At 42.6% G+C, this 23,087-nt stretch overlaps 1 protein-coding gene across 19 annotated transcripts in view; it reads right to left on the bottom strand.

The window, feature by feature from the left end:
• Window positions 1–23,087, bottom strand: part of LOC5566523 (tyrosine-protein kinase receptor torso) — a 429,787-nt gene that overhangs the window by 94,217 nt on the left and 312,483 nt on the right. For all 19 annotated transcript variants that reach the window (XM_021845429.1, XM_021845427.1, XM_021845431.1 and 16 more), the window contains one exon: window positions 15,911–15,939. In XM_021845429.1, coding sequence (XP_021701121.1) covers window positions 15,911–15,939 — 29 coding nt within the window. The remainder of the gene's footprint in view (window positions 1–15,910; window positions 15,940–23,087) is intronic.

Below are 23,087 nucleotides of genomic sequence, written 5' to 3'. Positions count from 1 at the left end.
ACGTGGAAAAATATTTAGCTCTTCCCAATTGATCCAAAATAGTATCAATCCTGGGGAGAGGAAATTTATCAGCAAGGATTTTTTTGTTAAGCTGTCGAAAATCGACAACTAAACGCCATTTCTTGTCATTAGTATCCGATTTTTTCGGGTACCAACAAAATTGGAGAATTATATGGGGATACTGAGTGTTCGATAATGTTTTCACCCAGCATCTTATCCACTTGTCTCTGAATTTCATTGGTTTGGGCATGTAAGTTTTTGTAATTCGGAATATATATCGGACAGTTGTCCTGCAGAGGAATTTCCTGAGTATAAAAATTGTTAAAGGTTAAAACATCATCAGGTAAACTAAAAATGTCGTGATATTCTGCAATGAGGTTCTGTAAACCTTTTACTGCATCTAAAGGTATTCCAATAGTTTTAATTTGATTCAGAATGTCTTGCTGACGATTCTTCTTATTTTTAATACTACTATTAATTTTCATTATATGGTAATTATAGAGTGGTTCCATTATAGGTTGGAATCGTGAATACAATATATGTACAGGATTTTCTGTAGTGTTGATAAATTTAACATAAGGGTTATTAGATGATATGATAGTATTTCCACAGAAAACGCCTGGCAATATTTCCTGTGAATGCACAACCATATCGTATGTATATGGAATATTTATAATTCGCCTAATGACTTCACTTCTTTTCGGTAAGATAAAGCCATTGTTTAAGTTGTCTTGAATTGGTATAGTTATTTCTTCATTATTTACATTAAACTTAAGTAACCAAGACTCATAATCAATTATGCATCTATGGGAACTTAAGAAATCGCGGCCTAAAATGCCGTCTGTCATAATAGGGAATTCATCATTTACAAGGTGGAATTTATGCTTGATGCACAGTCCTCCTTCAAAATATAGGTCAGTTACTGCTGACGCGATGGTTTCAATCGTGTCATCAGTGATACCTGTTAACTTGATCTTCTCCGTTATATTTATTAGATAGCTGGGGTGTATTTTGCTACGTTTGAAAATAGATATGTCTGCTCCACAATCTATTATGAATGTGTTTGTAGTGTTTGTCATCTGAACATTGACCGATATGAAATTGGACGCGTTCAGATTCATCGTGAGTACGGGAACAGACCTGTTGTTCCTAAAAAATGATTTGGAACTTGTTGAGGTTGTTGGTGTTGCCTTTGCGGTGGCATCATGTTACTTGGCACCATACTCACCGGTTGAGGCAATGCACCGTTTGGCGCAAATTGACTGGAAAGCATTGAACCATCTACCTCATTCATATGATATAATCGTCTATTACCGGAATGGTTCCAGTTTTGTTGTCTTGGATGTTGATGATTGGTATTTTGGTAATTGTATCTTAAAAATCTGTTTGATGATTGTTGAGGAAAATTTGGTGTGGTTTGACGCGTATTATTACGTGTGAAACCTCTAAAATTACCTCTAGAGTTGTTGCCATTGTTGCGATTTTGATAATTTGATTGATAACTTGGCTTATTTTGAGGAAATTTCTTTCTCATCTGTAACATTGACACAGATGGTTCGTTGTTAAAATTCTCGTTTTCCACAACGATATTCAATGCCTCAGAAAGCGAATCAAATTTTCCAACTTTCAAAAGCATTTTTGTTTCCTGCTTCTGTGATGCGATAATCAAGGATTGAATGGCAGCCTTGTTTGCTAATTTTTTTGCTACTTCATTAGGTACTTCTTCTCTAATGTAAGCTTGTTTCAATTTATCTGCTAGTATGTCTACTTCCTTGGTAAACCCAGAAGTTTCTTGGCCTTTTTTTGGTTTAATATTTTTCAAGTTAGCGAGAGCTAATTCTGAACTGCTTTTGTCAGTACAGTCAGCAGAAATTTTATCCACAATTTCTTGGTAATTAGCCGGAACGCCAGTAAACAAATCTCTGGCCTTACCAGTCAACCTAGTCAAAATGAGCTGAATGGCAGGGGCTTGCTGATCTGCTGGCACTATAGTTTGCACCAATCTGATAGCATCAATAAATGATTTTACACCTCCTGGATTTCCATCGTATGAGGGAATCAGTGATGCTAATTCAGATGCTGTTTTTATGTTCAATGCCATTTTAACTTTTTTTGAAATCTTGATCAGTCTAATATTGAATATTATTGCGTAACTAAGTGATTTTAATGATATTGGTTTTGAATATTTCTTAAGTTTTGTTTCTAGTATATAAATTATTTCATCATAATCAAGACGTGCTGCTTTTATAAAGAAATCAACATGTCTATTATCTAAAACATCTTCATATTTCAAAAGAGTTTGTACGACTTTATTGTATATGGTTTTAGTTAAAATAATTTTATCCTTTAGAGTACTTTTAAGGTATCTTCTAAAAGGAGATTTTTTTAAGTTTGTTTTAATATTATGTAGTTTTCCAATTAAATTTTGTATTTCTAATTCAATTCCACTCATTGAAAACCTTTAAAGTTGATCATAAGGTTAATTGCATAATAAAAAAAAATAAAATTTTTCTTTTATGGTTTTTCGCTCAGGGGCAACCATGTGATTGGATCGTCTCCTGGCAAATTTTCAATTCTTGCTATCAATTCTTCCCACGTACGGGGGGTTGTGTTTCTTTCAAAAGGTGCAAATGGTTCTGGACCATTACCCTTTTCAACTTCATTTAAAAATTTGAGAAAATCTTCCCATTCAATGTCATTCATTTTAAAATTTTAATTATAATTCATATAGTTAAGAAAAATATCAATACCAAATGAAATTTACTAATAAAGGCATAAACTTTCATTTATGTTCACCATATAAATCATAACATATTATTTCTTAATAGGGAATATTCATTCTTCTGTTATTTTCCAATATAATTATAAAAGTAGATTTACAATGCACAATTCACATATGAAAATTATTAATTAATGTTAGTAATCAATTACGGATTTGATACGCTCACCAATAGTTGTCTTCCTACGGGTAATTCTGCTCATCGCCATGTTCCTGGCTCTGGCACGATCGTTGCACCTCGGTCACTGCTGCTGCTTGTTGATGTTGTTCTAACTGTACGTTCTCATCTTCGTAGGGGCAGCTCCATGTTGCCGGTTTGCCCTTTGTTGGGGCGGCTCCAAGTTGCCGGTTCGCCCGTGGATAATTAATTTTCGTTTTCAATTCACTGCACCGCGGGATTTTCTTGTGTCACGCGATTCTGATTTTCCGCACAATTTGAAGATTATTTTTGTTCACTTTACTGGATCTCGTTACAATTGTTCAGTTTATTTTTATCGAATGATTTAAAATGTTTATTTTTATTCACTGCACTTGATTTCTTACTCAAACTTTTTCCAGTACAGCAATACTCTTAGCTGCTTTGAGTGCATTTTTTCGAGTGTTCTTCTTTATCATGTTGTAAACCATTATCACTGTTTGGATACCAACCATCACCAAAATTAGCCACAACTTTAATGCATTTTCCTCATGGAACTGTTGATGGTTTTCTAGGAGATTAGTTATTTGAACATTTGCGTCGCCTTCGTTGGACGACTTTGATGCGCCTTTTCCCATAATTGAATCTCACTTATCACTTGAATCTCACTAGCACTGTTTGAAAAACTTCCGATTTTTGTTTTGTTTTTTCACTTGTTTGCTTCATGCAAAATCAATCACTAGATCATCTAGTTGGTGATCAATAATAATCCACTTCGGACTCCGAAAGATTCGAAAGTCACCGGTCGCCATTTACCGTATTAATTTTACCGTATTAAATTTTAGACTTGTTGATTGTTCCGTTGTCTACAAGATTATCTTTATTTAGAATCATTTTTACTTACAAGAAGTCTTACAATCATTGAATTGCTTATGTTCTAAAAGTGTTCTAAAAGAGGCGGTACTTGGAGTTAACTTTTGGTATGTAAATATAAGCCAATCAGAATTTAGCACTATGCATTATAAGCGAAAAGAAATATAACCATTGGCCTCTTGCATCGTGAGAACGATGCACTTGGCGTAGGCAAGGAGATCGAATTACGCTATTGCATATATCGATTGTCTGGAATGATCGTTGGCGTCAGAGTGTAGTGACAATGACATGGGTCATTGCCTGAGTTGTAATTTGGAAAAGGTTGGCAATAATTTGGTTTGAATGTTAGCATGATATGAATGCTTGGGAATTGTGAAGTAAGGTTTTTATGATCGTGGGAAGGTTCAGCATTTCAGTTGATGTGAAATTTAGTTTTACTGTTTTATGCTTTTCACACTCTTAAGGATTTGTGAGAGCTAGGAAACGTTCTGTAATTTGATATTCTTTATGAACATCGGAACATGAACATGTTCTAATGCTTGAGATGAATTATTTATGTTTTTTGAATATTAACTTTGTAATGCAAGTCTATCATGCTACACCTTCTTTATGAATGATAAGCAAGGTGTTAACATGAAAATAGTCAATAAACTATTCATTTTGAACGATTTTCCGCACTATATTGAATATTACACAATGCATCTGCAACTTTTTCTAATTTCCTGCAAAACGGTCAACTATGGATGGTTAAAGAACATATATGAATTAATGTGACCCACCACGTCAGACCAAACTTGAATGTCTACGCCTATTTTTGATTGTTTCATGAGTTATAAAGTTAGAACGGTTAACTCATTTATAAAAACGAAGAATAAGCTTTAGCAAACTTGGGCTTATAGGTGAATGTGAAAAAGATGATTTAATTTTGTCCAATATTGAATGATTTATATTGAATGCAAAGAAAATCTTCCAGTACCTGTATTTTACCGGTACTACCGGTACTGAGAGTTACAGTACCGTGGAACCGGTACTCATCAAAAGGGGTCGGTACTAGGAACCCTAGTTGGGACGTATCTCCACTCGGTGGCTTCTGTCTTGCTTAGAATTTCTCCCACTCGAAAAGCCACGAACTGTCGGTACCGGCAATGCTGCGATTTAACCCACGCCAGCGTTGTTTTAGAGTCTGTCCACATTACTCGACGGCATATCGGAAGAGTATGATATTCCTTCACCGCTTTGGCCAGCCTCGCTCCCAGTAGTGCCCCCATCAACTCCAGACGAGGTACTGATAAAGATTTCAACGGTGCAACTTTCGCCTTAGCTATCACCAGCGTAACATATACCTTCCCCATTATAATGACCCGGAAGTAAGCTGTGCAAGCGTAAGCTTCCTCACTTGCATCCGTGAAAATATGCAGCTCTACTGAACCAATATCTGCAGCGGTGAATCCTGGAAAGTAGGCTCTGTGTAGTCTCATCTGTCCGACCTTCTTAAACAGCTCCGTCCATCGAAGCCAGCGTATACGAACTGATTCATCGACTTCGTCGTCCCATTGCGTCTGTTTGCGCTACGTATCCTGCATGATTATCCGTCCCTGTATTGTTATATGCGACAATATACCTTGTGAGTCAAACAGGCTCATGACACAACGTAGGATATTTCGCTTCGTCGGTATAATACCGTCAAACTGTTGGTCAGTGGCAAATGCGATTACATCTTCCTCCGGCAACCATTATTTATTTAGTTGGTGTTACGTCAATTAATTTGATAAAACCTCGTTAACGATGTTACGCCAATTTACTCGGTCCATGGCTGTGTCTCTCCAACCTCGATTTTGGCCCACGTTCTCCAGATCTTGTTGCACCTGATCAAGCCACCTCGCTCGCTGTGCTCCCCGCCTTCTTGTGCCAACCGGATTCGACGCGAACACCATCTTTGCAGGATTGTTGTCCGGTAGTCTTGCAACATGCCCTGCCAGCGCACCCTTCCGGCTTTCGCAACCTTCTGGATACTTGGTTCGCCGTAGAGCCTAGCGAGCTCGTGGTTCATTCTCCGCCGCCACACACCGCTCTCCTGCACTCCGCCAAAGATCGTCCTAAGCACCCTTCGTTCGAACACTCCAAGTGCTTGCAGGTCCTCTTCCAGCATGGTCCATGCTTCATGTCCATAGAGGACCACAGGTCTTATAAGCGTTTTGTACATGGTACATTTGGTGCGGGGGTGAATCTTTCTCGACCGCAGCTTCTTCTGGAGCCCATAGTAGGCGCGACTTCCACTGATGATGCGTCTCCGTATTTCACGACTAACATTGTTATCAGCCGTTAACAAGGATCCGAGGTAGACGAACTCATCAACTACCTCAAAAGTATCCCCGTCTATCGTAACACTGCTTCCCAGGCGGGCTCTGTCGCGCTCGGTTCCGCCTATCAGCATGTACTTTGTTTTTGACGCATTCACCACCAGGCCGACTTTTGTCGCTTCACGTTTCAGGCGGGTGTACAGGTCTGCCACCGTTCCAAATGTTCTGCCGACAATATCCATATCCTCCGCGAAGCAAACAAATTGGCTGGATCTTGTGAAAATCGTACCTCGGTTATTGAACCCGGCTCTCCACATGACACCTTCTAGCGCGATGTTGAACAGCAGGCACGAAAGTCCATCACCCTGTCGAAGTCCCCGGCGGGATTCGAACGAACTGGAATGTTCGCCCGAAATCTTCACGCTATTATGCACACCATCCATCGTTGCTCTTATTAGTCTTGTGAGCTTTCCGGGAAAGCTGTACTCGTCCGGCAACCATAGGAGGCCCAAAACTCGTTCCGCATCGCCCTCTAAATCGATACTGATGACTTTCGACTGGATTCCTCTGGGCTCCCCGACCCGTCGTAGAAGGGCGTCCGAGTTAGAGTGCCAATTCCGGATCTCAAACCCTCCACGAGCATGAACTTCTTTAACTTCAAGAGCAACCTTGATTGCTTCCGCTTCTGTGTCGAAACTGTCAAGGTAATCATCGACATAGTGTTTTTCTACGATTGCCTTCGCTGCTTCGGGAAATTCTGTTTCGTGTTCCTTCGCGTTGTGGTTTTTAATATATTGGGCCTGACAGGGAGAGCATGTGGCCCCAAAAATACCGACGTCCATAACGAACATTTTTACGGGTTGCGAGGGGTGCTCTCGGTACAGGAACCGCTGACTGTGTGCATCTTGTTGGCGAATTCTGAACTGGTGAAACATTTGCTTCAGGTCCCCGCAAACTGCCACCGGTCGTTCGCGAAATCTACATAGCACCAAAGCCAAAGGTATTAGTAAGTCGGGCCCTTTGAGAAGCATCGAGTTGAAAGACACTCCTCCCACTTTTGCCGCAGCATCCCAAACGAGCCTAGTTTTGCCCGGCTTCTTCGGGTTTCTTACGGCGCCCAACGGCAAGTACCACACCCTCCGAGGATCTATCGACTCCTTTTCATCTTGCATCACCTCGTGTATATAGTTGTTTTCCACATATTCGCCCATCAGTTGCTGTACGCTTGTACGCAGATCTGGATCCTTCTTCATCCTCCGCTCGAAACATTCCAGACGACGCATTGCCATGGGAAAACTATTAGGAAATTCCACATAGTCATGGCGCCACAGCAGCCCGGTCTCAAACTTTTTTTAAATGCGCTTCGTGGTGTCCTCTAAAATCTGACGAGCACGCTTGTCCTCCTCCGATTCTGGTGCCTTGTCCGCCGAAACGCCGATGCTCTCGAGCGTGAAATACTGCTTGACGAGATCGTGAAGATCTTGGCCTGCTTGGCATTCTCGTCGACACTCGCACACGTGCAGCGTGAAGTTGTTGACCTTCTCTCCATCCGCTGTATATCCGTAGATCGACCAACCGAGTCGAGTCTTACTGGCTAAGGGGTCTCCTAGCTGACCTTCGCGCAGACATAGCGTCGCAGTAAGACTGGCATTGTTCGAGCCAATCAAAATGCCTGGAGTTGCTGATTCATAGCTGGTTACTGGAAGACCACGAAGGTAATTGTATTGCCGAGCTAATTCAGCGTACTTCAACGTTTGCTTCGGAAGATTGAGGCTAGAAACTGTTCTTGTATCGTTTAAAGTGAACCGTTCACTTTTGCTGGCTCCGGAGATTTCTAGACGAATTCGTTGGGACTTGGGTTCCTGGCGAGTTACATTGCTAGTCCACGTTAGGCAAAGTGGGAGTGGTTCGCCGTCATCGATGCCTAATCGTTCTGCAGTCGCTTGCTCGACCAAAGTCATGTCCGAGCCGTCATCCAAAAACGCAAAGGTTTCTACAGTTTTACCTTTCCAAAACAGCTTCACGGGAAGGATGCGAAATAATGTCGATTTCTTGGTAGCATGGTGTGCATTTAGCCCTTCAGCAGGGTTATCGTTCTGCTTCACAGTTTTTTGCCCTTCTCTCATTGGGGCAGGACGTTTCTGACTGCCGGAGTGCAGTAACTGATGGTGACGTTGCTGACACCCATCAACACCACAAACAGCTTGCAGCTTACAAGGACGGCGCCCGTGCTTCCCTAAGCATGTGCGACAAAGATGATGATCTTGAATTGTCTTCCAGCGATTGTCCGGCTCCCACCTTTTGAACGTTGCACAATCTTTCACTTTGTGATTACGCCCATTGCATGCCAGGCACAGTACCTCCTTGACTTCTACTTTCTTTATCTCCCCGTCTTGACTCACTAGATTCGAGGCTAGTTCGCTGGCAGCATGAGCATTGAGAAAGTTTTTATCTCTGCCACGCTCTCCTCGTCCCAAGCGTGATTGCTTAGAATCCGTTGTGACTGTGACGTCCGAGGCAGCTGATACCAACATCGACATAAAACCAGCAAATGTGCGAAGATCAACCCCAGCGAACTGTTGTTTATATAACGCCCAGTTTAGGCGTTGTTGCACAGGAATTTTGTCGACTAACTCTCGCAGTAAAACAGGGTTGCACAGGTGCGCTACTTGCCCCGTTGCCTCGATGTGGTCGCACAGATTTTGCACCGCCATACCAAAGGTGATCAACGTTTCCAGCCTGTCTGCCCTTGGTGCGGGAGTTTCCCGAACTTTGTCCAGCGATGTCTGGATGATCAACTCTGGCCTCCCGTACAGCATGTACAACGTGGAAATGACTTGTGGGACGCACGCTGGAAGAAGCAAACGGCTTTTTACTGCATCAAATGCCTTACCCTGTAGCGCACGTTGAAGCCGTGCCAAATTCTCCACGTTGGTGTATCCACATGCGGCTGTTGAATTAGTATATGCACTAAAAAATAGCGGCCAATCTTCCGGGTCTCCCCGAAACAGTGGAAGATCTCTCGGCATGACTTGTCGCGCTAACAATTGCTGCTGCGTAGGAAACGTTGGAAATGGTGACGCTTGTGGCAATGGAAGAGCTTGAGCTGCGTTAACCAAAGGATGGCCACCCAAAGAACCTTGTGGGGGGACGGGAATTGGATCCGTTCTGGGTATGCTTGAATTTGCTGGTAACCCTCCATAAACCGGCACCTGCGGTGGAATCGATGCGGTGGGAATTGTTGGGCAGGCGGTGACTACGTTCGTCAAATTAGCATTCCTCAGACTAATAGAGGAAACCGGGGTGCTAATTGGAAACACACTGATTTCTTGGAACTGGTCTCGGCTCGGTTGTGAGTATCCATATAGAGGGGTAGATGGCATAGTAGTGTACTGACATGCAGAAAATGAGTCTGTGGGAGCTCTCGACATACTACTAGGCACTCCAAGGAGAAGTGATGAGAAAGATGGATCGAACACGCTTCGGCTAGCAGAACCCGCAGTTGTCGGTGTGGAGTTGTTGTTGTGTACGGATATTACTGGTGCTGTCACCCTTGTCTCCGTGCACGCTGGTGTGAGCGACAGATTTTCCATCTCGCCGATCATCCTTCCCAGCCAGCCTCCTACGCTACTGGTTCCAACTGCAGCGGACTGCTCATTGATGCTATTCGATGTCACTCCAGTAATAACGCCTTGCATGGCATTATTCGCGAGCTGCCCCAACATGGCCTTCTTCTTCTCTAATTCCTTCTTGTGGCTCTCTTCCATTTGCCGCTCGAGAAATGCTCGATGTTCCTGCACCCATTGTAAACTCGCTCGTGCCTGCTCCGTCAATAGGGATTGGCCATAGTTAGTTGCACTTACAGCCGGGGTCGTTGTAGTTATCCAACCGGATGGTCCACCAACTGCGGGTGGCATCAGACTAGCTGCAATCGACGTCACAGCTGGAGATACTGCAGTTGCCACTAGCGGTAGTGCAGCACTCGCCGCAGGTGATACCTCGGAAGAGGTTGAACCTACGATCGCCGATGATTCGGTGGCCCCTACTAACGATACGGTAACGATGGTGGCCGGGAGTACCGGATCATTTCCAAAAAGCTCACCAATTCGTGTGGACGACGGTAGAGCCGCGCATCGTGCACACATCCAGCTTTCGTTTGCTACCGCTGATGTAACTCCCACGCACTGGTAATGATACCTTTCTTGACATACCGCACAGAAGACCATATCATCAACGTTATTCGACCTCCGGCATAGTTTGCAGTCGTACAGATCCGTTTCAGGCATACTTCACCTCTTCTTGCTCTTCACCTCTTAACAGAGAAGCACGATGGTTTTCAGTGCAGAATTCTTTAAGCTGTAAAGTGTTTATTTATAAGTTTAACTCGCGGGCAATAAATTCATGTTTACTTATAACTGGTCGCCTTAATTCGATTGATCCCCAACAAACTTGATTTCGATGCGTAACTAGAGGATCCCTATTGGAGTATTTAATTCAGTTTGCTTAGATCAAATTGTTAAATCAGAAGTAACTTACAGCCAATGCACAATGGGTATTTCAGAAATCGGATCAGAGGACAATATCTGAGACGTAGTGCTCTTAATAACCTATACTTGAACAATTTTTTCTTAGTTTCAGGATTTTACTGTCTATCGTACTGCATATCATACTTATAGCGCAAGGTACCGTAACAAATTCAGGGAATAACTGGCACAATCTAAATACTTTGATATAACTAGTAATTTTCAATAATTAGGAAGAAAGAATTCACATTATTCTTAGCATCTACTATGACTTGCGAAATGTATGTGGGTTTTGACGTTCTCCCTGACGTTTCTTACGCATCGGTTCATATCACCCTGCCAGTGGTGGCAACATCCGGTGAAGGGAAACTTCCGGTTCACAGGCGCCCCAACGACCATTTGCCGGTGCTGTTTCGCGAATTACTCAGCTAGACCTCGGCGGTGTACTCAGCCTACTCAGACTCGACGTTGGATGGCCAAGTGGATGGCTTCCGGTTTGCAGGCGCCCTGATGACTTATTACGATACTACGCTACGTACACTCTACTCGGTCTAGTCCCCGACGTAGGATCTAGCCTCTGGTCTTCACGCCATCTCCTTCCAAGTGTTTTCATGCTGGCACATGTTCTGTTATGACAAGATGTTGTCCGAATTTTGGACGCCTGCAGTTCCTGACATCATCTCGCTTCGTATGTTCCTGAATCAAGGGCAGTCAAATATAATATGCTCCAGGGTCTCCTCGATATTTGGAAAGGCCGGACAATGTGGAGACTCTGCATGTGCAAATATTTCCGGAAGCATCCATGGTCTGACAAAAACTGAGTCAGGAAAAAGTTAAAAAGTCGTCCACACGGACACGTTAGGAATAAGCCTGTGGGTCCACCTTCCTTACTCTGAGTTATTACACTCATGCTGCCACTTGGCCATTGTATCCAGTCTGAAGGTATTCCTCACATTCCTAGTGTCCCTTTGCTGATAGCTTGCATTGTTCTCAGCCAGAGTGATGCAGATGGGGATCATTCCGGCGATAAAGTACGGTAGGCATTCGCCACCCGCATAGCCATGAGCCGGAACGTACCGTAGATCATTACTCCAAGGTGCTTTTGAGAAGGCTTCGATGAGATTGCGTGTCCTCCGACCTTGATCTCGAACTGCTGAACCGCCAAGCAGTTGCTGACCAGCAACACCTCCGTTTTGTGATGAGCCAACTGCAGTCATCCTCGATGTTGTCTAGTGATTCCACCGTCAGTATCTTCATCTCCTCCGAAGTCTCGCCAGTTATCGCAAGAACGACGTCATCTGCGAACTCGACTTCATTCGTCAGTGCCAAGCTTAGCACTCCATCGTACATCATATTCCACAGTATGGATCCCTGTGGAACTCCCGCCTTTACTTCAATTGACATCCGTCTCTGGTTTGTGTCGTAAACCAGAAGTAGCTTTGCAGAACTTTACACAGATATTCGGGGACCCGCATTCTGGGCTGCGGCGATAGCCTCCCAACTTGCACTGTTTGACGAGTTCTCAACGTCTATCGTTACCCTGCGAAGTATCGATTGCCTCTCCTCTTCTGCTCAGACGCTTTCTTCGTGCACGCGATGACTGCTTGAATAGCAGTCACCGTCATCGTCGAAGTCTTTTAACGGAATCCAAACTGCCTTTTCGACAGTTCGTTCTCGCCTTCCGTGTAGCTCGTCAGTCTGCCGAGGATGACCTTCTCCAGAAGTTTACCAAGGGTATCCAGCAAGTATATTGGTCTATATGAAGCAGGATCGCCTGGCGGTTTTCCCGGTTTTGGCAACAACACAAGCTTCTGCAACTTCCATCTGCCTTCCGCTAAACACTTCTGCAAAGCTGTCCTAAATATATCTGGGAACTTTGTTCACCTTCAAACGTTTCGCAATCGTTATCAGCTCGGCATTAGAAACTTGTATACCGGCATTTTCTTTATCGACGTCAGCGGCACAACTCCTTGAAGCAGTTCGATTAACTAGTCGCTATCTCCCGTTTGAACGCGGCCCTGGGGAGCCGATAGGCGTTGCAATGATTGAGGTTCACCTGTGCTATCTTCATCATCATTACTGCCCTGCCTTCGCATTCTGATATTTCGGAACAATTGAAGCCACCCGTTGTATGGGCGTCACTATTCTCGGCTATGCACAGCATGCACCTAGTGTCTTCAGACAGTCCCTGCCAACGTAACCTTTTTCACCACATTTCCTGCAGTGTTCGAACCTATCCGGGCTTTTGCAGTTCATTGCCCGGTGGCCGAAATCCATGCATCTGAAAGATCTCTCCACCGAATTTGTCTCCCGAGGGATCAGTTTCAGCGGGCAGATCAACCATCCCACCTTGACCTTACCAGCCTCGACGATTATTTTGGCTGCTGCGACTGGTAATCGGATCGTCGCTATTTGCATACCCCCGTACGATTTCCTCAGCCGGATGATCTGAGGTGCATCTTCCAGGTTGCATTGAGCAACTTACACTTACCTCGTTGCACAGCAACTTCGCGACGAGCTCTCGGCAGGCCGAACTCTTGATCGACGGATCTTTTTTGAGCTCAAAGAGCAGATCACCAAGGTAAATCAGTATATAGCTGACAAAGCTTTACACAGATTTTGTCAAACTAGGCTTGTTTGTAGTCTGTTTGATATTAGTTTTTGCACGGGAGTGTAGCTGTGTGTTTGCCTACTGACTGAGCTACCCATATAATCAACAAGCACTTAACACTTGAAACCGAAACTATAGTGCTAACGCAGGGCTTATACGTCGTTTGATAGCTCTAAATTAGCAGTATATAGCAGATTTGGCGCGCCCAAAACTATCCGTCATCAACGATGTACGGTACCGACGCCCGTCTCGGTACAATCTAGCGCGACTGAAACAACCGGATGTCGCCAATGCGTACGCGCAGCATCTTGAGGCAGCGTTGCCGGATGAGGGCTAGCTCGATAGGGTCCCTCTTGAGGCCTGCTGGAGGACAGTCAAAGCAGCCATTAACGATGCTGCCGAAAGCATTGTCGGAGGAGAAGAATGCAGCGCGGGCTGCAATGCTGCAGCATGGTACGCGGCAAAACGTGGAACGATACAGACTGAAGCGGAAACAGCAAACCTGCCTATTCCGGGACAAAAAGCGCCGCCTGGAAGAGGTGGAATGCCAAGAGATGGAGTTGCTGTACCGTTCTCAAGAAACGCGGAAGTTCTATCGGAAGCTCAACACATCCCGCAAAGGCTTCGTGCCGCGAGCTGAAATGTGCCGGGATAAGGATGGGAGCATCTTGACGGACGGACGCGAGGTGATCGAAAGATGGAAGCAGCACTATGATGAACACCTGGATGGCACAGAGAACACAGGCACAGAAAGTCAGGACAGCGAAGGCGATGGCTACGTCAGCACAGCGGACAGTGGAAACCAACCAGCTCCCACGATGGGGGAAGTTAAGGATGCCATTCACCAGCTCAAGAACAACAAGGCCGCTGGCAAGGATGGTATCGGAGCCGAACTCATCAAGATGGGCTCGGACAGGTTGGCCGCTTGTCTGCATCGGCTGATAGTCAGAATATGGGAACAGCTACCGGAGGAGTGGAAGCAAGGCGTTATATACCCTATCTACAAAAAGAGCGACAAACTGGAGTGTGCAAAATTATCGTGCAATCACTATCCTAAACGCCGCCTACAAAGTGCTATCCCATATTCTCTTCCGTCGTCTATCACCTATAGCAAACGAGTTCGTGGGAAGTTATCAAGCAGGTTTCGTCGACAGCCGCTCGACAACGGACCAGATCTTTTCCGTGCGACAAATTCTCCACAAATGCCGTGAGTACCAGGTCCCTACGCACAAATTGTTCATCGATTTCAAGTCGGCATACGACAGTGTTGATCGTGTAGAGCTATGGAAGATCATGGATGAGAACAGCTTTCCCGGGAAGCTCACAAGATTGATTATAGCAACGATGGACGGTGTGCAAAACTGCGTGAAGATCTCGGGCGAACACTCCAGTTCGTTCGAGTCTCGGCGGAGACTACGACAGGGCGGCGGACTTTCGTGCCTGTTATTTAATATTGCGCTTGAAGGTGTCAAGCGTCGAGGCACGATTTTCACGAGATCCAGACAATTTGTCTGCTTCGCGGACGACATGAATATTATTGTGAGAAAATTTGAAACGGTGCCAGATTTGGTCACCCGCCTTAAACGCAAGCAACAAGATTCGGGCTAATGGTGAATGCGTCGAAAACAAAGTACATGCTGGTTTGCGGAACTGAGCGTGACAGGGCCCGCATAGGAAGCAGTGTTACGATAGCGGGGACGGACGAGGTGGTGGACGAGTTCGTCTATCTCGGATCCTGGTTGACGGCTGACAACAACGTTAGTCGGGAAATACGAAGGCGCATCATCAGCGAAAGTCGTGCCTACTATGGGCTCCAGAAGAAACTGCGGTAAAGAAAGATTCACCCCCGCACCAAATGCACGATGTACAAAACGCGTATAAGACCGGTAGTTCTCTATGGGCATGAGACGTGAACTATGCTCGAGGAGGACTTGCAAGCTCTTGGGGTTTTTGAACGCCGAGTGCTAAGGACGATCTTCAGCGGCGTGCAGGAGAACGGCGTGTGGCGGCGAAGGATGAACCACGAGCTCGCTCAACTCTACGGCGAACCCAGTATCGTGAAGGTATTTAAAGCTGGAAGGATACGCTGGGCAGGGCATGTTGCAAGAATGCCGGACAACAACCCTGTAAAGATGGTGTTCGCTATAAATCCGGTCGGAACAAGCAGACGTGGGGCGCAGCGAGCTAGGTGGATTGGCCAGGTGCACCAGGACCTGGAGAGCGTGGGTCGCAGTCGAGGATGGAGAAAAGCGGCCACGAACTGAATTGGCGAAATGTTGTTGACGAGGTTTTATCAAGATAATTGATGTAAAGCCAAATAAATAAATAAATAAATATGCCAGATTTGGCAAAATATGGGACTCCTCTTACTTATTAACTACTGGAAAAAGCTCACCGATTACACAGATCAATTTTAGCGTGCAATGAGCAGCTGCTCTGTTTCTCTTTGAGTGTGCATGAATGATGTAATAAGTCGCGAAAATTCTCCCTAGGATGGGCTTCATTGCGCCAGAAACCACACGACAAGAAAATAATTTAATCCTACTTAACGATTGAGAGATCTTCGAGTGTTTTGTCTTGTCGCCTGTGGCACCTTGAGAGTATCTATGAGGACTTCTGAAAACGGAGCACGTTTCGTTCGTAGCATCAAAGCGTTCTGTTATTCAATTTCCGATGAAGAAAAATTACCTGCGATGATGAAGATGCCGGCACGAGCACTGGAATGAGAGAAAAACAAGCGAGAATGAAGTTAATAGGATACGATGAAATGATTTAACGCATGTGTTGAGATTCGCTATGACCGAAAGTTAAAAAGGCTAGTAATGGGTAATAGTACGGCAATCCACGAGTTATCATAGATATTGTTGGAATTCAAGAGCAAAATTGTAGAGCCATTTTCAGCACAGTTACAATTGGTATAGAATAAAAAAACCGGCTGGAAGTGGCCGGTTAACGATATACCATATTTTTATATCGACTTTGTATTATACCTGTTTGTCTGTGTCTGTAGAGCAATTTGCAATACAAATGTTTATAAATTTATTTCTTTCTAATGCTTGGCTTTACCAATATGTTTGAGAAAATATTAAACTTGCATGAACATTTTACCAAAGATCTATTCATGGCAGGAATGAGCAAACAATCGATCATTTTTTGTCGCTAAATACACAAATTTGAATGCGAATGAGAGTGCGGTGGTTCGCGATAAATGCAAATTGTCGACATTATGACATAGGCTTGGAGTTGAGAGCGGGGAGTAGAGTTAGATCGTTTGCCATCATCCCCCCTCAGTTGAGTGCCAACAGTTGCTGTAAGTGCAAAGTGAGTGCTGGTAAAATTGATAATTTCTGTTCTATTGAATAGTAGTTTATTTATTCGAGTAAAGTGACCAGACGTGCCGCGTTTCAACATGGAAGCATTGCGTGAAATCTATTTGTTCAAAATAATTGAGCATTTAGTTCCCATACACTAACTCTCAAAACTTACTTTCATTGATCACTATAACACTATGATAAATAAAGCTAATAATATGTTTGGCTTCATTAAACGCTTCGCTTATAACTTCAATGATCCGTACACAATAAAAACATTGTTTATTGCCTATGTTAGATCAATACTTGAATATTGCAGCATAATTTGGTCACCTTTTTCAACAGTACATAATGAAAGGTCTAGAGTCGGAGCAAAAACAATTTTTATTATATGCTCTTCGCAAACTAGGTTGGACAGAATTTCCATTACCATCTTTCAAAGCTAGATGTATGTTGATTGATATTAAAACACTAAGAGAGCGTCATGAATACCGTGATGCATCAATAACCGGACACTTAAGTTGTCACGAATGTTCAAAATCTGTTTTGGATAGGTTTTATTCAAAAAATATCAAAGAGTTTTTAGGCAACGAATACTTCCATGTTTAATCTAAGCGAAAATGATCAATTTTCCTATAAAATTGAAGATTTTACCATAAAAATCATTAAAACAATGAAGGGTTTCTTGTCTTTAAATCCGGACACCAGCAGTAAATCATGTCTATAAATCCGGACACTTTTGAATCAAAATCCGGACAGCTATGTATTAACATACAATTAATTAAGCATAAAATGTGAAACTTTTTAAAACATCCGAATTTATCACGCTCTTACAAACTTGAGCAATGCAATGGTTTCTTTATGGTTAAAACACATTAATATGTGAGCAAATGTGTTGTTTAATTACCTGGACTGAGACGACTGTGGTTTCAACTGGAACAACCACTTATTGATTCAATTTTTCTGCATAACACAACGCTCTGTATATTTTTCATCACTAATCCTACATATATTGATTCCTTTGTAAGATTTCCTCCGGTTTTACTGGTGAGTTATGTTCTTACGCTTTATGAATATAACATTTGGTTTTACTGTCCGGGTTCAAAACACTTGGCTCCAATTCCGGACAGCATCTTTTTGTTGATCTTTTCACTGTTTCAAACGCTTGTTTAATCCATATTTCTGTAATATCTTGTCACTAATCTCTTGAGCAACTTCTTCGGGGCACAATTATTTCAAAATCACTACATGGACAGTATAATTTCATAGCCAAACGTTGTGAGTGCGTTCGTCGACGCTATCAACAAAATCACTTGAACCGCAAAGAAATGACGTTCAACCCGAGCAACTTTTTTGTTTTGTTATTTTTAATTAATTGCAAATGGTAACTAGATAACAGATATGTGTCAAATAATCAGCATTGTTCAAAGCAAAGGCTAGAATATAAAATTTAACATGTTAACATATCAACTTTGCCTTTAATTGATTAATATTATCAGAGTGTCCGGATATTGATACCGTCCGGATTTTGATTCACCACGGTATGCAATGATCTCATTTATAAACGATATTGTATCCCATAAAGTTGATTCACCAGAATTATTATCTAAATTAAACTTTTATGAACCATCCAGACGTTTACGCCATCGAGAACTATTTGCAATCAACTATCAGGCGTGACATGAACGCAGGATACAAAATGTGATTGCATGTTCAATGTGAAATGCATTTCGTTCAATATGCACGAGATCTGACAGAATGGTCCGTGTTTTGGAAGCCTGGTCACTTTGGGGCAGAACTGGTCGCTTTAGAGGTAAAACGCAAAAGAGAAAACTAATATAAGCCTGTGGGGCCAATTACATTACTTTGATAACTCGGAAACATTCAGATACGGCAATGAGGGAGGGAATAGATGGGTCTGCCCACAGACTCGGGGTTGGGGCTTTTCTAGAAAATGTTACTTAAAAATGAATACAATGATAGTTGAATAGCAGGTGTTACAGATCACATCGACAAAGTACTGGATTTGCCGCTCACTTAATTTCCGTGCATAAAAATACTCCTGCATGGGCAAACTGACCGAATACTTCTTGAAAACAAGAGAGCTTATTCAAGTTTTCTTGAAAACAACACCGCCACTGCCACACTCACACACAAAGCGAACCACTTCCGTGGTAGAAAACTAATCGGCAGAAAGGTGTGAGCCACCGAAAGGTTGCACAAAAAATTCCGTCCTCCGTGAGCCCGCGTCTTGTAGGTGGTACTGGAAAAGCTAAGATCGGTGAACTTGAAGCCGATTGACTCAGCTGAAGGAGAAATCCGGCCAAAACGATCAACATCTTGGCCGTTAAAGATCAAAATTCAACGAGGTCAATCGACGCCCAACCAGAGTACCCAAATCAACTGGCTACTGCGTTGTGCCGAAAACCTTCTCAGCTCGATCTGACAGGCCAACGGGCCACTGCCCGTGTGATCACCATTCGGGACAAGCCGTCCATCGGTAGGCTGTAATCTAGAAGGAGCCTCCGCTCACAGAGCGACAGAAGATCTCATCGTGCCCTACATCAGACGATGACAAGTGCACCGGTGTGTAGTGTTGGCCAGGAGAAAACGACGCGCGGTGTGTGGCTCGGCCGAGTGTAGTAGAAGCCCGACTTAGGACGAGTGCCACAGTCAAGCGTGCTGATGCTTGGGGATGCTTGGGGATGCGTGCTGATGTCAGGGTAGAGCATCCCACGAATTGGGACATCGAAAGTCAAGCCATTGAACGATATTGGCGATCTGAGTGATCGCGCCTTCGAAGCATAGGCGATTGCATGTTCGCACAGAAGCGGCGTCATCATCACGGGGCCCCGTCCAGCAGCAGCAGAGCATCGAATGCAGCAAGGTGCCATTAGTCTTAAGTAAACATAAGAGCAAAAATCTTTATATGTAGCAATATATGTCAAATGCCATGAATATTTTATACGTTTTATGATAGAGCGCGCCACATTGACTGCCCGAGCACCTCACTAGCCATCTGATTTGCTTAGCCGGGCAAGAACACTAAACGTAACAGATCTCGTTCACTCAATGGGCAATTCTGTCTACATTCTGTCATTTTGAGTCTCATTCATATGAGTGTAAAATTAGTCACTAATACAGGTTGATTCCATGTTCCAAACTTACAACATATCTATTGGTAAGCTCAGTGCACATCGTACCTTCGTGCTGTGGGTACACGAATTCTTTCTGCTCTTGTAAGTTTTTAAAAACTACCCATAGCAGTAAAACTGTACTTCTTAGTGCTAAAACAACAGTACTTTTCAGTGCTAAAATAAAAAAGGTGTTTTTCAGTGCTACTAAAACAGTACTTTTCAGTGCTATTTTTTCCTCCTATTGATCCCTTTACGATCCTTGTTAGGACCCGTGCCTTAGAATTTTCGTTGGACCCGTTGGCGAAAGCTAGCGGTGGTAATCCTTCTTGGACAGTGTCCAAGAAAAAAAACCTCTTAGAAGGTCTTGTCTTCTTTCGTTTATTCACTAAACATGGTTGCAACTACAGGTATGTTCCGTTTTTATCAACACGACCGGTAATTTTCAGTTGACAAAAACGGAATAATTTCCTTAGACAAAACATTTTACAAATTTGAAAAGAAAATTGCAGTTTTTTAAGGACAATACACATTTTTATCATATAAATGCACAGTATTGATGTTAAGGAGCTGTGAGATTATTCATACTTATAGGTTCGTAATAAAAATTGATTTTATACACCTATGAATCAATATGATTTTGTAATAATTCATTAATAGTTTTAGTTTTCCTGGTAAGTTCCTGGTTAGAATAAATTTAATATAGAATATTAACACGATAATCACATAAATGTCCTTTACATCATAAGGTGCGTCATATTTGTAAAAATAACTACAAGGAAGTGGGTCAAGCTGATCATTGGTTTATTATATCCCAACTGAGAAAGAGCCTTCTTCTCAGCTTAGTGTTCTTATAGACACTTCCACAGTTGTCAACTGAGAGCTTTTTGCCATGGTACATTTTTTGCATTTTTGGCCACACTACACACTTAAATTATTTTGCCGACCTCAGTAAAACGTTTCGCCGAGAACTCAACAGCTGAGAACTCGGTAATTTTCAATGCCGAATCTCGGTACTTATTTTACGGAGATTTCGGCAACCCACCAAGATTCGGTAAACGTTTACCGAGATATCGGTAAAAGTTTTACCAAGAATCGTCAAATTATTACCGAGATATCAGCTGTTGCGTTCTCGGCGAATCCGTTTAAGTGTGTAGATTGTCGATTAAAATTTAATGTTGCGAAAGCTTTGCAAACTAAAATGAATATTTACGGTTTCCTGTGCTTTAAATTTCCAAAATCTTATCAGTAAAATAATTGTGGTGATCTTTCTTCTAAAGTTATTACTACTAACTTCGACTGGAATGCACTAATCGCCAACATCGTCTTTTAGCTTTACGTTAGATCACGAATAGACTGGCAATAAACTAACTTGAAGTTCTAGTTTTGTTTTAGTAAAAATAATATTAAATACTAGTGGTCCCGTTGAACTTCATTTTGCTGCAAGTAGGCTGCTGAAAAATGGCAAGCAATCTCCCATACAAATATTAGCCCGTTCTTAAGCCATTTCGTTTACTTCAAACACCATTCCATTTTTATTTATATAGAAGTTCATCAAAAACGCAAAAGTGTACAAACTCTAGAACAAGCATCATCAAATTAGAACTTGTTGGTGTGAAACTTTTTTTGTAAAATTTTTCATGTCTGCTCAAAGATCAAGAAACCCAGCATATTTGGGAAGGTAACGTGCGTGACGTGAAGACGTCCAGTATTAACAGTTTCTCATTTTGTCAGCCATTTGGGCCCTTTACCCTCTTCCTCGATGCAAACTTATTATATGGTGATTCCAAAATTTTCTATAGAATACTTAGTTTTGCTGGGTCTTTTCCCCTACCCCTTGGAATAGGATGTAATCAATGGCTGTTTGCTATAATTGGAGCAATGCTATCGAGTTTAAGAGATAGAAAATAATGTCCAAAATATGACGGGGTCGGCAATCTTATCAAAAATAAAATAAACTCGATCATATCTCTTGCCGTTTCCCAAACATTATTCAGTTCATTCCCAAGTGCATCCCTTATAAAATAGAATTGAACATCCGTTAATCACGTAAGGGGTAAAGGGGGGGAGTGAGGAGGTTGGATATATCTTACGTGGGATACAAATTATTTTATATTTTCATACAAAAAATCATACCATACTGGGCGGTGGTGGTTTCGAAATCCGCCAAAACTATCTTACTTAATTAATGGACAGCCCCTATGTCTATCAAATTCACATAGAAAATGCTTTGATGCCGTGTTATATGAGAAAAAGGCGCAACTCTCTTAATTATGTATTCAACTAATCACAAATTCCAATTGTTGCTAGGACGTGGCCAGAGCAACACTCGATTGTTGAAGGATGGGTCAATCTTGTCCAACAGACCATGCTAAGTTTGAAAACTCCGATTCATTAGTGGATAAGAAGGAGTCACACCTTATTGAATCGAATATGACTTGATACCTACCATGTATCGTAGGTGCTCAACATTAATATAATGTTGAAAATTCATCTCTTAGGCTATTGAATATCATTCAGGGAATTCTTCAGTTTACTTTACTCAAAACCAATCAAAATGTCTCTTACACCCCTTTGTTTTTGGGCCCATAAAATCTTATCTAAAAAAATGTTTTGTTTTTTATTGAGCAAACTTTATTTATTTCAATGTTAAATTATGACAATTGGGCATCAAAATGAAGCGCTATTAGGTTTTCGTAAGGTATTTTGAAATTCGTGGCTTGACTCACCCCAGTTTTTTTTGTGTGTGTTGTCCTTTTTGTGTTGGATTGAGGATCCTGGCCATCCGGCAGACGAATCTTCTTCTTCTTGTAATTAACGTCCTCACTGGGACAGGGCCTGCTTCTCAGCTTAGTGTTCTTATGAGCACTTCCACAGTTATTAACTGAAGGCTTTCTATGCCAAAATTGACATGAGTTGCAGTGATTCCTAAGCCCAATCCTTACCATGTCCTTCCTTTAAAATTGTGACCACTAACCTCGAGTTGCCACCACTACCCTGGCTCCACCCCGAACTTATTTTGGTACTGAAAAGTCAATGCATTGTAAAGCATAGCATAGACTGACTGTACATGTCAATTGTTGCTACTCCGTGATTGATCGGAACTGGTAAGAAATGCACTACGATACAAATGAATAAGGGATGGGAGTTTCCGCTTACTCTCGAAGTGCAATTATCAGATCTAATATTATTGATCAATAACGGCGCCGGCCAAGTCCTTACAGTCAGTTGGGATGGGAAAGGAATGTTAGGGTGTAATGATTGTTGCTTCTAGAGACCGAGAATACATCTGCATCTCCACAATCACCACGGGAAGGGTGTTTATTAGTGAAGGAGGAAAAGATCTGGGAGTCACCTTTGGTCGGTGATGCGATCCATGGACAAGGGGGGGAAATACGACTTATACTTAAAGCTAGTTAG

This window comes from Aedes aegypti, chromosome 2 (genome assembly GCF_002204515.2).
Source record: "Aedes aegypti strain LVP_AGWG chromosome 2, AaegL5.0 Primary Assembly, whole genome shotgun sequence".
In the NCBI taxonomy this organism is placed as follows: Eukaryota; Metazoa; Arthropoda; class Insecta; order Diptera; family Culicidae; genus Aedes; species Aedes aegypti.
The sequence above is the reverse complement of the archived record's forward strand: the minus strand, read 5'-3'. Positions and strand labels throughout refer to the sequence as shown.